This window comes from Carex rostrata, chromosome 11, assembly GCF_964058835.1.
Source record: "Carex rostrata chromosome 11, lpCarRost1.2, whole genome shotgun sequence".
Classification (NCBI taxonomy): Eukaryota; Viridiplantae; Streptophyta; class Magnoliopsida; order Poales; family Cyperaceae; genus Carex; species Carex rostrata.
Genome location: NC_135928.1, coordinates 5,362,860 through 5,376,039, shown reverse-complemented (window position 1 = coordinate 5,376,039; position 13,180 = coordinate 5,362,860). Strand labels below are relative to the sequence as shown.

The window sequence follows — 13,180 nt, the reverse complement described above, 5'->3', positions numbered from 1 at the left end:
GGTTGTTACCGTGCTACGGCTCTATATGTGAGTTTTCAAATCCTAACGGTCGATCCGAACTGTTCATCTTGTTTTCCATATTAATATGTGTTTGGAGACCAAATTTTACATTTTTTGAAAATTTTTTACTATTTCTTTAGATATTTAGAAAATCACTTGATCTGAAAATTCTGGACCATCCAAAAATAGTGATTTTCAATAAATCTAAAAAAATAGTAAACAAATTTCAAAAAATGCAAAATTTGGTCTCCAAACATATTAATATGGAGAACAAGATGAACTGTTAGGATTTGAAAACTCGAATATAGAGCCGTAACACGGTAACAAATCGTAATATGCATGGTACCATAGACTCACTCTTAAAATATTTTGATTTGTTTGATAACATATGAAGATATGATTCATGGGACCGTATGTATATTAAAAAGGAGAATGCCTGACATCTGGTTGTGGGCTATATTATATCGGATTTGTATGCGATTTTGCTATTTTTTGTTAAAGAATGTAAATAAAATAAAATAAATTTATATTACAAGGGTTGACTAATTGAACGGTTTATGCTTTTTACCATATTTTATTAGGTCAAGGGCTCCTCTCCCACCGCAATTCTTTTGTGGGCATTTTTCAACGAAAGTAGCGAAAGGATGGTTTTCTTCTTCTTCTTCTTGTTTTTTTTTTAAATCATCAAAAAAAAGTAGCGAAAGGTTTTCTGTGAGCACAAATATACAGATTCTTTGTTTTCACGCTTCACTCAGTTCATTACTGGACATTTCTATTTTATTTTAGTTGTAGCTAGCTAAATGTTGATAAAGAGCAACTAATTATCAACAACGAATATCGATTTGGACGGTCCAGATTTACTATCAGCTGGTGCTACGTCGGAATGGTGCAGGGGCATTATTATTCGTGCTTTGAGATTCGTGCCAAGTTAAAAATAATACTTTTGAACCGTTCGATTCAATTGTACTCAGTCCGGTAACCTGAGGGGATGTGAATTCATCGAATTGTTAGATAGACGAATATATTTGTAACGTTAGAAATTAGCAACTTCAAAAAACTGTACTATCAAATAAATTGAGTTGTTTTTGAAAAAGTCATATCTGACATATTTTCATTTTTAACATTTATGAAAAATATAATTAACATCGAACAAGATACTGGAGCTACTGAAAGTGTGATCGAAGCAATGTATGGACGTCACACGCTAGGTCATCAGTATTAATATTACCAGACAATCGTGATGAAAAACCAATTCAATTTTCAGATATGTCAAAATCTATATTTTTTTTTCTCGTATTAATGAATATGACGTTCTTTCTAATATAGAATTATTTTTTTATTAACAAATATGTATTACCCACAAACATATAACAATACGTTGTTAACAACACAATTTTCATACTTGAAGTGCGTTTTTAATTAAGTTGTTATATTAACGAATCAGTTGAACCAATTAACAATTAGTAAATTGAACTTAACATTTACCTAGATATTGGTCAAATCTAATCCGAATTCTTAAGAAAACATTCAGAAACACCTTTTTTTTTTTTTTTTTTCTTTCTCAATATCAAATCAGTATAACACAACTAATTTGAAATAGGGGTAATACTAATATTTTTCTAGTATGTCCAAATACTATCAAGCTGTATGCATACCTAATTTTATGTAGACTACAACTATATATGATGAAAATGAGGTATGCATACTCTTTGTCTTGGAACAAAAAATAGAAAACCACTTGATTCTTGATGGTGATCCGCTTGCTAAAAGTCGATACAACTTTTTTTTAATACAACTCTCTGCTGCAAGTGGAGATATAATTAACTGTTTTATTTAGCTCTTCTACCCAGAATCATGACCTGTAGTCAGCAAAACACCGAAAAACCAGGAATAAGGATAAGAATTTGCTGTTGTTCAGTTATGAACCGTCTCCGTCTCCATCTCAACGCTCACCTTCTTCGTTTTAGTCGCATAATAAATCTAAGGGAATAGTGAGACAATGCATGAGACAATGACCTTAATTAATTAAAGATATGTATGTATGTGCTCCTTGGTCCCGGCAGGCGTGGCTCCCTGCAATCCACGCAAGTCACACACATATGCTTCCGTAGTTAATTAAACCAATATTAATTCACACCACATATCAAACAAATACGTACAAAAATTAATGTAATTCAAAATTTTATTTATACCATAATAATAATAAAAAAAACACTCTGATTTTGAGGGATTTCGAAAACTACCCAGGCCGTCAAGTCAATCTGCAACCTCAAAACCAGGGGGCTGCCAAATGCTATAGCTGTAAACCTTAATACTTGATAATGTTTTAATTAGTTTTACTTAATGATTACAATTACCATTGTTGGTTTGATTTCTTATTCCACATTATCTTTGCTTCTTGATTTAGGTTACATTTTAGTCCACTATGATGATAATCACACCTTGTAGTTTGATACCAATAAATTGACCAAGTTATTTTAAATAAATCACTAATAGCCGTTAGTATTATGATTATAACTTTGTCATACTAACATCAATTGAATATGTCAACATTCATAGAAACTAACAGTTCGGGCAGATTTATAATAATAGCAGCTGTGAAGAAGTGCTTGTCATAATTCATAAATAATAAGTTTTGGGAATTGGGAGGTACAGTGAAAGTGATAAGCATGACCCAATCAGTTTTGGGCTGGACAATAGAATGAACTGGGCCGCTTCTTTGATAGATATAAATTTAAATGGTAGCTATTTAAGATGATAAGTTGATTAGTCAAATAAATTAAGATGACAAGTGGAGGTTTTCTAGACAAACCTTTTCCGAATAAAAAAGTAAATTTGAAATTAATTCGTCAATTATAGTAAGAATAAGAGGAGGGATCGGATGACACCCTTTTTTGGTGACATCGGATGACACCGTTTTTTGGTGACATCGGATGACACCGTGCATTTTTAAAGTCCAAATAGTCGATCCAAACCGTTCAACTTGATGGATATGTTAAAATGTGCTTGCAGATCAAATTTTATATTTTTCTGAATTTTTTTACTATTTATTAAGATGGGTACAAAAATTCAACGGTCTGAATATAGCGATTTTGTTAAATACTTAATAAATAGTAAAAAAATTCAGAAAAATGTAAAATTTGATATGCATCAAGTTGAGCGGTTTGGATCGACTGTTTGAACTTTGAAAACTTTAAAAATGCACAATGTCATTCGATATCACCAAAAAAGAGTGTCATCCGATCCCTCCTCTAAGAATAATTCATTATAAGCAAAAATATAGAAGATGATTTTTGTCATGTAACATGAGCCGGATGAGAAAAAGTAATTAATTGCATTAGTCCTTTGTCCCTTGTCTCAACCAGAAGACATTAAATTCTATTTGATGTGTGTCTGTAATTAATGAAATGAAATTTCCCTTTCTGATGATAGGTTAATAATGTTGCATTACTTTCTGCACTCCACTTGCAATAACTAACTGTACATTCTTCTCCTCGTCTTCCGGATACCAGCCCTGACAAAATTGTCACATGCTCCTGGAGTTCCATCTCAGAAGAAAGGACCCCGTTTCATTGAACTGCTGGTCCCACAATTTCTCAATTTTGGTTCCGGTTTACTTGGAAGTTGGAACAGGATCGGTCTAGTAGTTATGACTTGTGAACCAGAAAAGGATACAGGGTGTCAAGAGCAATTAATTAAAAAAAAAATATTGTATCCTGTATCTGTTTGCGGTTTGCCTACTTCCGCTCCACAACCTTTTAAATTACTCCGGTAACCAACCTTTAAATTAACCCCCCTCGGACACGAAAAATTACAATCGTATCCTGCGGGTCACAGCCGAGGGCCGAGGCAGCTGCCGAATTTATGTTTGTGGCTTTTAAACAAAATTAAAAAAATTTAAAAATACAAAAAATAATCTGCATTTCTGAAGGAAATAAATCTGCTGTTATTCTGATCCCAATCGTTGATTTTTATTGAGATTCATGTGTGAAAAAATTCAGACGAGTGTTCCATTACTAAACAATTCGGTGCCACAGTGTTTTCTTTTTCTTATTTTTATTTTCACAAACTTAAACATAATATACTACTTGAGCATAAAAAAAAATTACGCGAAAAAGTTTTTTTTTTTACTCGAAAAATTAGATGCCATTTAAGGGAGGCGAAGAATCTAAAGGCACATGGACATGGTGCCTTAGATATTATAATAAATATAAGGGAGGGGCATAGTGGACATTAATTTCATCCCTCTCTCCTCGTTTTAGTTTTCTCCCCTGACACATCTCGATTATCCCTCTTCGATCTAAACCCAAATAAAGAAAGAAAGAGAAAATAACGAGATTCGACAAATGGAGTTGCAAATGGAGGCCATGGCCGCATCGATTGGAGTGTCCGTACCGGTGCTCCGCTTCCTTCTCTGTTTCGTCGCCACGATTCCGGTGAGCTTTCTCTGGCGCTTCGTGCCCAGTGCACTGGGGAGGCACCTTTACGCTGTGCTCACAGGAGCGGTGCTCTCCTACCTTTCCTTTGGATTCTCGTCAAATCTCCATTTTATTATCCCCATGACCATTGGATACCTTTTCATGCTTTTCTTTCGCAAACACTGTGGCATACTAACTTTCTTCGCCGGATTTGGTTATCTCATTAGCTGGTAATTTCACTTAAATTAAAAATTTTGTTCGTGCCTTTTATTTGGTGTGAAACCGCTCGCCAAAAAATTTAACCAATTCTGGTAATAGCTGGAAAGATATCAGTTGGGGAAATAAAATAAATGCTTCTAAATCCATCATTTTATTTTCTATCATTTTCCAAATTAGAGTTAGTTGTTTTCTGGCTAAGAAGATTGGCATAAATATCATGCTCTATGGAGAAGATGCAAATTATCATGCAAGCTTCTGCCTTTTCAGATAATTTCTACCTGTGTAAGTAGTAAAGATACTTCACATGGACTTTATTGTTGGGTATACTGGGGAGAAACTGGACCAGGCTTTGTAATTGAAATATTTACTATTGGTTACTGCACATGCAGATACACTTGTTCTCTTGCCTTGCCAAAAACCTTAAAAAGACTGAAGGAGTTTCATTTATGAACACTCTGTTTTTACCTGTGTCTGACAAATTTCTACTTCTTGTTAGTCATGTATACTACATGAGTGGAGATGCATGGAAAGAAGGCGGCATTGATGGAACTGGTAAAAATTCTACCTCTTTTTTCTTTTCTTTTCGTTTTTATTTTTATTTTTTTTGAGCTGTAGCTTTTGCGTCCTAAATTTCATTGAATCAACTAATTTACCTCGTTTTCTTATCTTAGGCACTTAATTTCATTTTAATCATGCATGTTGACTTATGCATGTCCAATCCAAGATGGTGAACATTTTATAACAATCAAAATGAAAGGACTGTACTTTTATATAGTGAACCTAAACAATACAGTACCAAAATTGGCTCACTTTAGTTTATATGCTTTACTCTGCTTTTTCTAGAGTTAAATGATTTTATTAAGTTTCAAACCAAACCTCAATTAAATGGGGTTAAGAAATTATTCTTACAAATGTGGGCTCATTGTTGTTTTGATTTTGCCCCGAGCAGGAGCCCTTATGGTTCTGACACTAAAGGTCATTTCATGCGCCATAAACTACGGTGATGGATTAATCAAAGATGAAGAAGGCTTGAGTGAAGCTCAGAAGAAGTACCGGTTGATCAAATGCCCCTCTATTATTGAATATTGTGGGTATTGCCTGTGCTGTGGAACCCACTTTGCTGGGCCCGTCTATGAGATGAAGGATTATCTGGACTGGACTGAAAGAAAAGGGGTATGTGTTTGTCTACTGCTGTTATTGTAGTTTGCTTCTTTTAAACTGAAAGGATAAATAGGTAAAAAAGTAGGCTAGATAACATAGCAACCCCACAATTGTAAACATGTATGGTATATTAAAAAAAAGGTATCTTCTTTTTTGAGAGAAGTCCTGTGGGGAAAGAAAAAAATGTACACAATCTAAAATCATGAAAATAGTGACAAATTGGAACTAAAAAGGCACAATTGGTTAAACAACAGTATACCAGGGGCACTTTGGCGAGGCAAATCCATCTTTGTTTTTTATCCACTCTTTTTAAGTTTCTCTGTAAAAATAAATAAAAGTGAAAACAAGTAATTGCTTTTTTTTGTGTCTGCAATGGCGGCAGATATGGGCTTGTACAAAGGACAAACCGGCACCTTCGCCTCTCTTGCCAACTTTACGTGCAATAGTCCAAGCTGGTGTATGCATGGGGCTGTATCTCTACCTGGTGCCTCACTTCCCACTTTCACGTTTCAGTGATCCCGAGTACCAAAACTGGAGTTTCTGGCACAAGTTGTTCTACCAGTACATGTCTGGCTTTACGGCCCGCTGGAAGTACTATTTCATCTGGTCCATTTCTGAAGCATCGGTCATTATATCTGGTTTTGGGTTCACAGGCTGGTCTGACTCTTCACCCCCAAAACCCAAGTGGGAGCGTGCCAAGAATGTGGATGTATTAGGTGTTGAGCTTGCCCAGAGTTCTGTACAGCTGCCACTTGTTTGGAATATCCAAGTCAGTACTTGGCTGCGCCATTGTAAGTTCTTCTTTATGTAGTACAGATCATTATTTTTCTCAATTTACTTTTATTGGATAATGTGATGGGAAATTTGTGCTACTGCAGATGTGTATGAAAGACTGGTTAAGAAGGGTAAGAAAGGAGGCTTCCTTCAGTTACTGGCTACTCAAACAGTCAGTGCTATCTGGCATGTAAGTTTTGCTAACATGTCATAAATGCTATACCTAACTTTCCAATAAGGGAGGGTATATAATTAAGTGCTATGCTCACTTACTTTTTTTACTGAACTGCAGGGATTATACCCAGGATACATTATATTCTTTGTCCAATCAGCATTGATGATTGCTGGCTCAAAAGGTACTTGGTACTTGGCCTTTTTGTACTCATAAGTGAGTATACTTGCAAATTGTAGCATCAGACTGAGTTAAGTATATTTGTCTATGTTGTTGCTTTTGATAGTCATATACAGGTGGCAGCAGGCAGTTGCTTCCAAGAATGCTGTACTTGCAAATCTGTTGGCCCTTGTCAATTTCTTGTACACAATTCTTGTGCTCAATTACTCTTGCATTGGTTTTATGGTTAGTTCACGTTCCTTCTCTTGAGTAAATTATCCTACCCAATTATGCTATCAGCACACATACGTGCCTTCTCTTGAGTAAATTATCCTACCCAATTATGCTATCAGCACACTGACATACACTTGGATAATTAATTTGCATTCAAGTTCTTGATACCTTGAAACAAACTTGTTTACTATGCAAGGTACTGAGCTTGGAAGAGACCCTGGCCTCGTACCGAAGCGTCCACTTTGTTGGTACCATAGTACCCATTGTATTCCTTCTCCTGGGCAACATCATCAAACCTGCTCGACCTGTTAAGCCTAAGGCACGGAAAGCTGAGTAAATTTCAACAGTTGTCTCAGGTGAACATTCATCAATAATTGATTTAGATTAGGTGGAAGGAACCTCTTTTGTAATGAATTGATAATTTTTGATGCTAGAGGACCACTTCATCATAGTCTTTTTACTAGAAGGTAAGCCTTTGTATTACTTCGACTCTATGAAGTATTTGATTTTGTTTTTAGCATTTTTAAATAATTGAGTCGAATAATTTTTTAAGTAATTTTTTATTTGTGAAAAGAATGGTAGTTTTTCTATCTGTAATTTTTGTGTGTTTGTTGATACTTTTAAAGAATTATGATCGTATTTATGATTCAAATATCACTAAAATCAGCAAATAACATCCAATATATGTCATCTACAAATATGTGTTCTGTTGATGTTTATAATTAATTATGATTGACATTTATGATTCAAATATCACCAAAAATAAGCAAATAACATCAAATATAGGTCATGCTTGTAAATTTATTTGTTCAAAAATCGAAAAGACATATTAGAGATGATGCATATGATTCTTCTAAAAATACTTTGACAACGTATTGTGTGCGTTTATTGAATAATTTTAAATAATTATGGTGACATTTTATGTTTCAAATCATCAAAATTGGAAAACAACATCCAATATGTATTTCTTTACATGGTCATAAATTTATTGGTTCAAAAAATGTAGATACGTCAGAAATTACTAATATAATTCTTGTAAAATGCCATTTAAATTGTATTGTGTGTTAGTGATGTTTTAAATTAATTATGGTCACATTTATGGTTTAAATATCATAAAAATTGACAAATATGTATTTGTCCCAAAATTGAAGAGATATATTATAAATTACGAATATAGTTCTAAAAACATTTACAACATATATACATTCTTTTTATTGTTTTTAGTGAATTAACATTACATTTATTATTCAAATATCACTAAATTGACAAAAAACATTCAATACATGTCTTCCACATATTCATATATTCATTTATTAAAAATCAAAGCGATACAATAGAATTACACATAATTTTTTTTTTTTTTTTTGGTTCTTACATGGCCCGTAGGCCTGTTACAAATCCTCAATACAGAATACCGGTTCCTCAGTACCGGTCCTATCCCACTGATATAACCTACCCTGATTTGCTAGCCTATGCGCTATCTGGATCCTATCCAAAGTTCCATCACTGTTTGTCAAGATAATCCTATGCTGTTTATTCATAAGAAGAGACCAAGCTTGCCAAATTTCAGAAAAAGACCTCCAGTCATGAATTTGAGGCTGTTTTGATGACAAAGCATGCACCGTTTCCTGAGAGTCAGAATGGATAGTGCCTTCCCCATTCGCACGAGCCATGACAACTTTGATTCCTTCGAGGACCGCCTGCGCCTCTGACTGTGCCACCGTTGAGGCCTTTGTGCATTTAGATAACCAGAAAATAATGCGTCCCTCTTGCATCAGACACACACCAATACCCGCCTTCCCTTTTTCATCCCAGGAACCATTCACATAACATTGAAACCTTAGAATTGGGATAGGATTGGGTGATATACCTGTAGGCTGCTGGAATCTCCCAGAGCTACTGTTGTAATGATGGGTTGGCAAGGTGGAGATCGTTATTCTATTCTGGCAAGACCCCATGGTTGCTTTGTAGAAGTTTTTCCAAGCCCCCAATGTTTGGCGCTTCCCATTGAAGATAGCCTCATTTCTTGACCTCTAGATTGACCAGGCCGTGCTTACAAAGGAGCAAATGTCTTGGTCAGAGAGGACCAGAGACATGGTTTTTATGATATCGCCAAAGGTACCCATTAGCCTGTCAGATCTAATACCCAAATCGGAGGCTATCCAAGCTGCTCTAGCGAAATGACAGTGAAACAATGCATGAGTAACTGTTTCTGGGTGAGAATTGCACAGTGGACACAAAGGGGATAAGTGTCTAATTCTTATTGAAATGACAGCTCTGACCGGTAAAACCGCATGGATTGCTCTCCAAATGAATAGCCTTAATTTGGGTATTAAGGGTACTGTCCCCCAGAGCCACTTCTAGAACTGCTTTTCAGTTGAGTTCCCCAGATTACCCTTGACTAGTTGGTAAGCCTTTTGAACCGTGAACTTTCCTGATTTCGCAAAACAAAAAAAGAGAATGTCAGGGGCACCTTCCGATGATGGTTCAAAAGATTCGTTAGTTGCCAGATTCAGGGCTAGAGAGAAACCCATAAATCTTTGAAGTGCTTCAAAGTCCCAGGTATTTGAAGATCGGTCGATCAGAGATGACACCTTTTCATTTCTCTGCCTAGCCGATGATGCTATGAACTTTTGCTATTCATTTTCATTTCTCTGCCTAGCTGATGATGCTATGAACTTTTGCTATTCAGGGAACCAAGGCTGAGAAAAGAGAAAGATCGACTCACCACTCCCTACCTTTCAGCATACCTGGTTAATGAGCACAAGTCTGAGCTCTACCATCTGTCTCCACAACTTAGAGCATGCTGATCTTCTTTGAGTTGACCAGAACGCCCCTCTCGGGTAATATTTAGCCTCCATCACCATTACCCATTGTGCCCGACATCCAGCTGCTAGCTTCCAGACATTTTTCAACACCAAAGCCTTGTTCATCTCCTCCAAACTCCGCAGTCCCAAACCCCCCATCCCTTTTGGGGTGGTAATCGTACTCCAAGCAATATAAGCTAAACTCTGCTTATCATGTTTGCCTCCCCAGAAAAAATTACTTGCGATGGCCGTGAGCTTTTTTATTACCTTAGTTGGGATGATTATAGTACCCATCGCATAGATAGGCATGCTGTTGATTACCGATTGGATCATTACTAACCTACCCGCGTGCGACAGGCAGTTTGACTTCCAAAGGTTTAACTTCTTTTCCACCCTGTCAACTAGATAATCAAAAGCATTAAAGCCTTCCACTACTATTGGAGCCCCCAGGTACCTCTCTTCTGGTCCCGCTTCTTTTACCCCCAGAGCCACCATAAACCCTTGTTTGTTTTCAGCTGTGGAGTTTGCACAGAACCAAACTTTCGATTTGCCATTGTTGATGGACAAGCCCGATGCAGCAAGGAACAGGTTAATGTTGGTGATGTATGCTGAAACTTCACGCGGATTCATCTCTCCCATTAAAAGCAAGTCATCTGCAAAAAGAGAACAAGTTAGCGGGGTTGCGGATCTCGCGACCCGTAACCCATTAATAATTCCTCCTTTTCTATTTGCTTCCAATAGCCGTGCCAGGGGATCCATCGCCAAAATAAACAAATAAGGCGACATGGAACAGCCTTGTCTGAGACCCCTCGATGGTAAGAAAAACCCATCACCTCTTCCGTTGAACTGAATTGTGTACCTTGCTGATTGGACACATGCCTTTATCCATAGACAGAATCTGTTTGGGTAGCCGTATTCCGGGAGCAGAGCGAACAAATACTCCCAACATACGGTATCGAAGGCTTTGGCTAAGTCGGCTTTGAGTACAAACTGCTGGGATAGTTGGGTTGGTTTTTGGAAGCTTTGGATTATCTCCCTCAGCAAAATGACATTATCTGAGATCTCTCTTCCCAGGACAAAAGCCGTTTGAGCATTTGCTATGATTCCCGACATCAGCGGCTGCATTCTCTTTGATAGAAGTTTGGATATAACTTTATAGATGAGGTTGCACACACTAATAGGTCGGAAGTCACTGACTTTTAGTGGAGAGTCAGTTTTAGGGATCAAAACCAAGTTAGAGTGTGCATTATGAGGCTTCATAATTCCTGTCAAGAAGAACTGTTTGACCTCATTACAGATAATAGGGCCGAACACTTGCCACTGTTGTTGAACTAGTGCTGCAGTTATTCCATCCGGGCCCGGCGCCTTTGTGGGGCCCAGTGCATTAACCGCCTATTCTATCTCTTGTTGCGAAGGAATCATCTCCAATTCACTAGCCTTGTCAGATGGTATTAAGGCCCTCTCCTCTCTTGTTTCATGAAGAAGCTTGGATAGATTGTTTCTATTCCAGTTGGCATCCTCTTTATAAATGGTTTTGAAGTGCCTTACAAACTCCCCCCTAATCTCTTTTTCGGTAACTAGCCATACCCCAGCCTCATTTTGAATAGCCTCAATTCTATTTCTGCGTCGCCTAATCATAACTGTTGTATGGAAGAAGCGAGTGTTCGTGTCTCCCATCAAATCCCAGTTGAGACGAGAGCGCTGCAACCAAAAGGCTTCTTGTGCCACAACATAGGTTTGATGCAGCTGCTACAAAACTCTTAATCGAGTCCTTACAATGTTATTTGTCATTTTGATATATTTGAATCATAAATATCAAGCTTCTAAATAGCTAGCTATAGCGGTTTTAGACCCAGAAATCTAAGCTACGGGCTAAAACTGCGCTAATCAAGCTACGACCGCTATAGCGGTAATAGCGGTCCGCTATAGCGCGTAGCGCGTAGCGGCAATAGCGGCAATAGCGGTCCGCTATGCTACATGGGTTATGATTTTGTAATTTTTTTTTTCTGAAAACATGATTTTGCAATTTTAATGGGCCTTAATATCTAGATTGGTTTTTTTTTTTACTTTATTAAGCTATATCAATACAATGGAACATGTGCGGGCTATACCACTATATCAATTAAATTTTGTATCATGCATTAATATATGGTAGTGGTATATTTTGAATATAAAATATATCGATAGTTTTTGAATTAGGGATATTTTGAATGACAATTTGAACTTTGTATTGGTTTAATATGAATAATATTAGAACTTCTTAATTAATTTGATATTTTTTTCTTGATGAGACATTTTTACTAGGCAAAGCCTTCTATGGACATAAGGACCTATTTGTAAAATGAACATATTTTTATTTTTAAAGTTCAAACAGTCGATCCGAACCATTCATCTTGTTCTCCATATTAATATGTACTTGGAGACCAAATTTTACATTTTTCTGATTTTTTTTACTATTTATTAAGATGGGTACAAAATTCAATGGTCTGAATTTGATATTTTTTATACCCATCTTAATAAATAGTAAATAAATTCAGAAAAATGTAAAATTTGGTCTCCAAAGATATATTAATATGGAGAACAAGATGAACGGTTCGGATCGGCTGTTTGAACTTTGAAAATAAAAATATATTCATTTTACAAATAGGCCCTTATGTCCATAGAAGCATCACTCTTTTTACTATTAGTAGAAATATAAAATATAATTTTTGAAATAAAAAAACGCTATTTATAATAGCTTTCGCTATAGCTCCGCTATTCGCTAAAGCTTTTTTTTTTGTCTCCCCGCTACACCGCTATAAACGCTATTTAGAAGCTTGATAAATATAATCATAATTCTAAAAATATCAACAAACACTCTATAGAAATGCATTATAGAAGAATTATGTCCTTCAGAATCCAAATTGGGAACTGGAGGACATAATTCTTCTATAATGCATTTCTATATAGTGTTTGTTGATATTTTTAGAATTATGATTATATTTATGATTCAAATATATCAAAATGACAAATAACATTCAATATATGTCCTTTACATTCAATATATGTCCTTTACATTCATTTTGATATATTTGATTCTCCATGTAATTTGACTAGTCCTCGTGTGTATTTATGGTACGGATACATTTGGGAGATTTGATTGGAGAAATAATTATTTACGTAAAAATTGGTCACTCGTAGGTATAAATATTTCATTATATATGTAATAATACTTAAGAAGAAAATTAGTACTGAAA

At 35.9% G+C, this 13,180-nt stretch overlaps 1 protein-coding gene across 1 annotated transcript; it reads left to right on the top strand.

The window, feature by feature from the left end:
* The first annotated feature begins 4,237 nt into the window (after nt 1–4,237).
* On the top strand, nt 4,238–7,710 carry LOC144561568 (lysophospholipid acyltransferase 1-like). Its single transcript, XM_078310551.1, has 8 exons — nt 4,238–4,648; nt 5,134–5,189; nt 5,587–5,810; nt 6,181–6,589; nt 6,677–6,762; nt 6,865–6,928; nt 7,031–7,149; nt 7,334–7,710. Exons 1-8 carry the CDS (start codon nt 4,347–4,349, stop codon nt 7,472–7,474), a joined length of 1,401 nt encoding a protein of 466 aa, XP_078166677.1. The 5' UTR covers nt 4,238–4,346; the 3' UTR covers nt 7,475–7,710.
* The last annotated feature ends 5,470 nt before the right edge of the window (nt 7,711–13,180 follow it).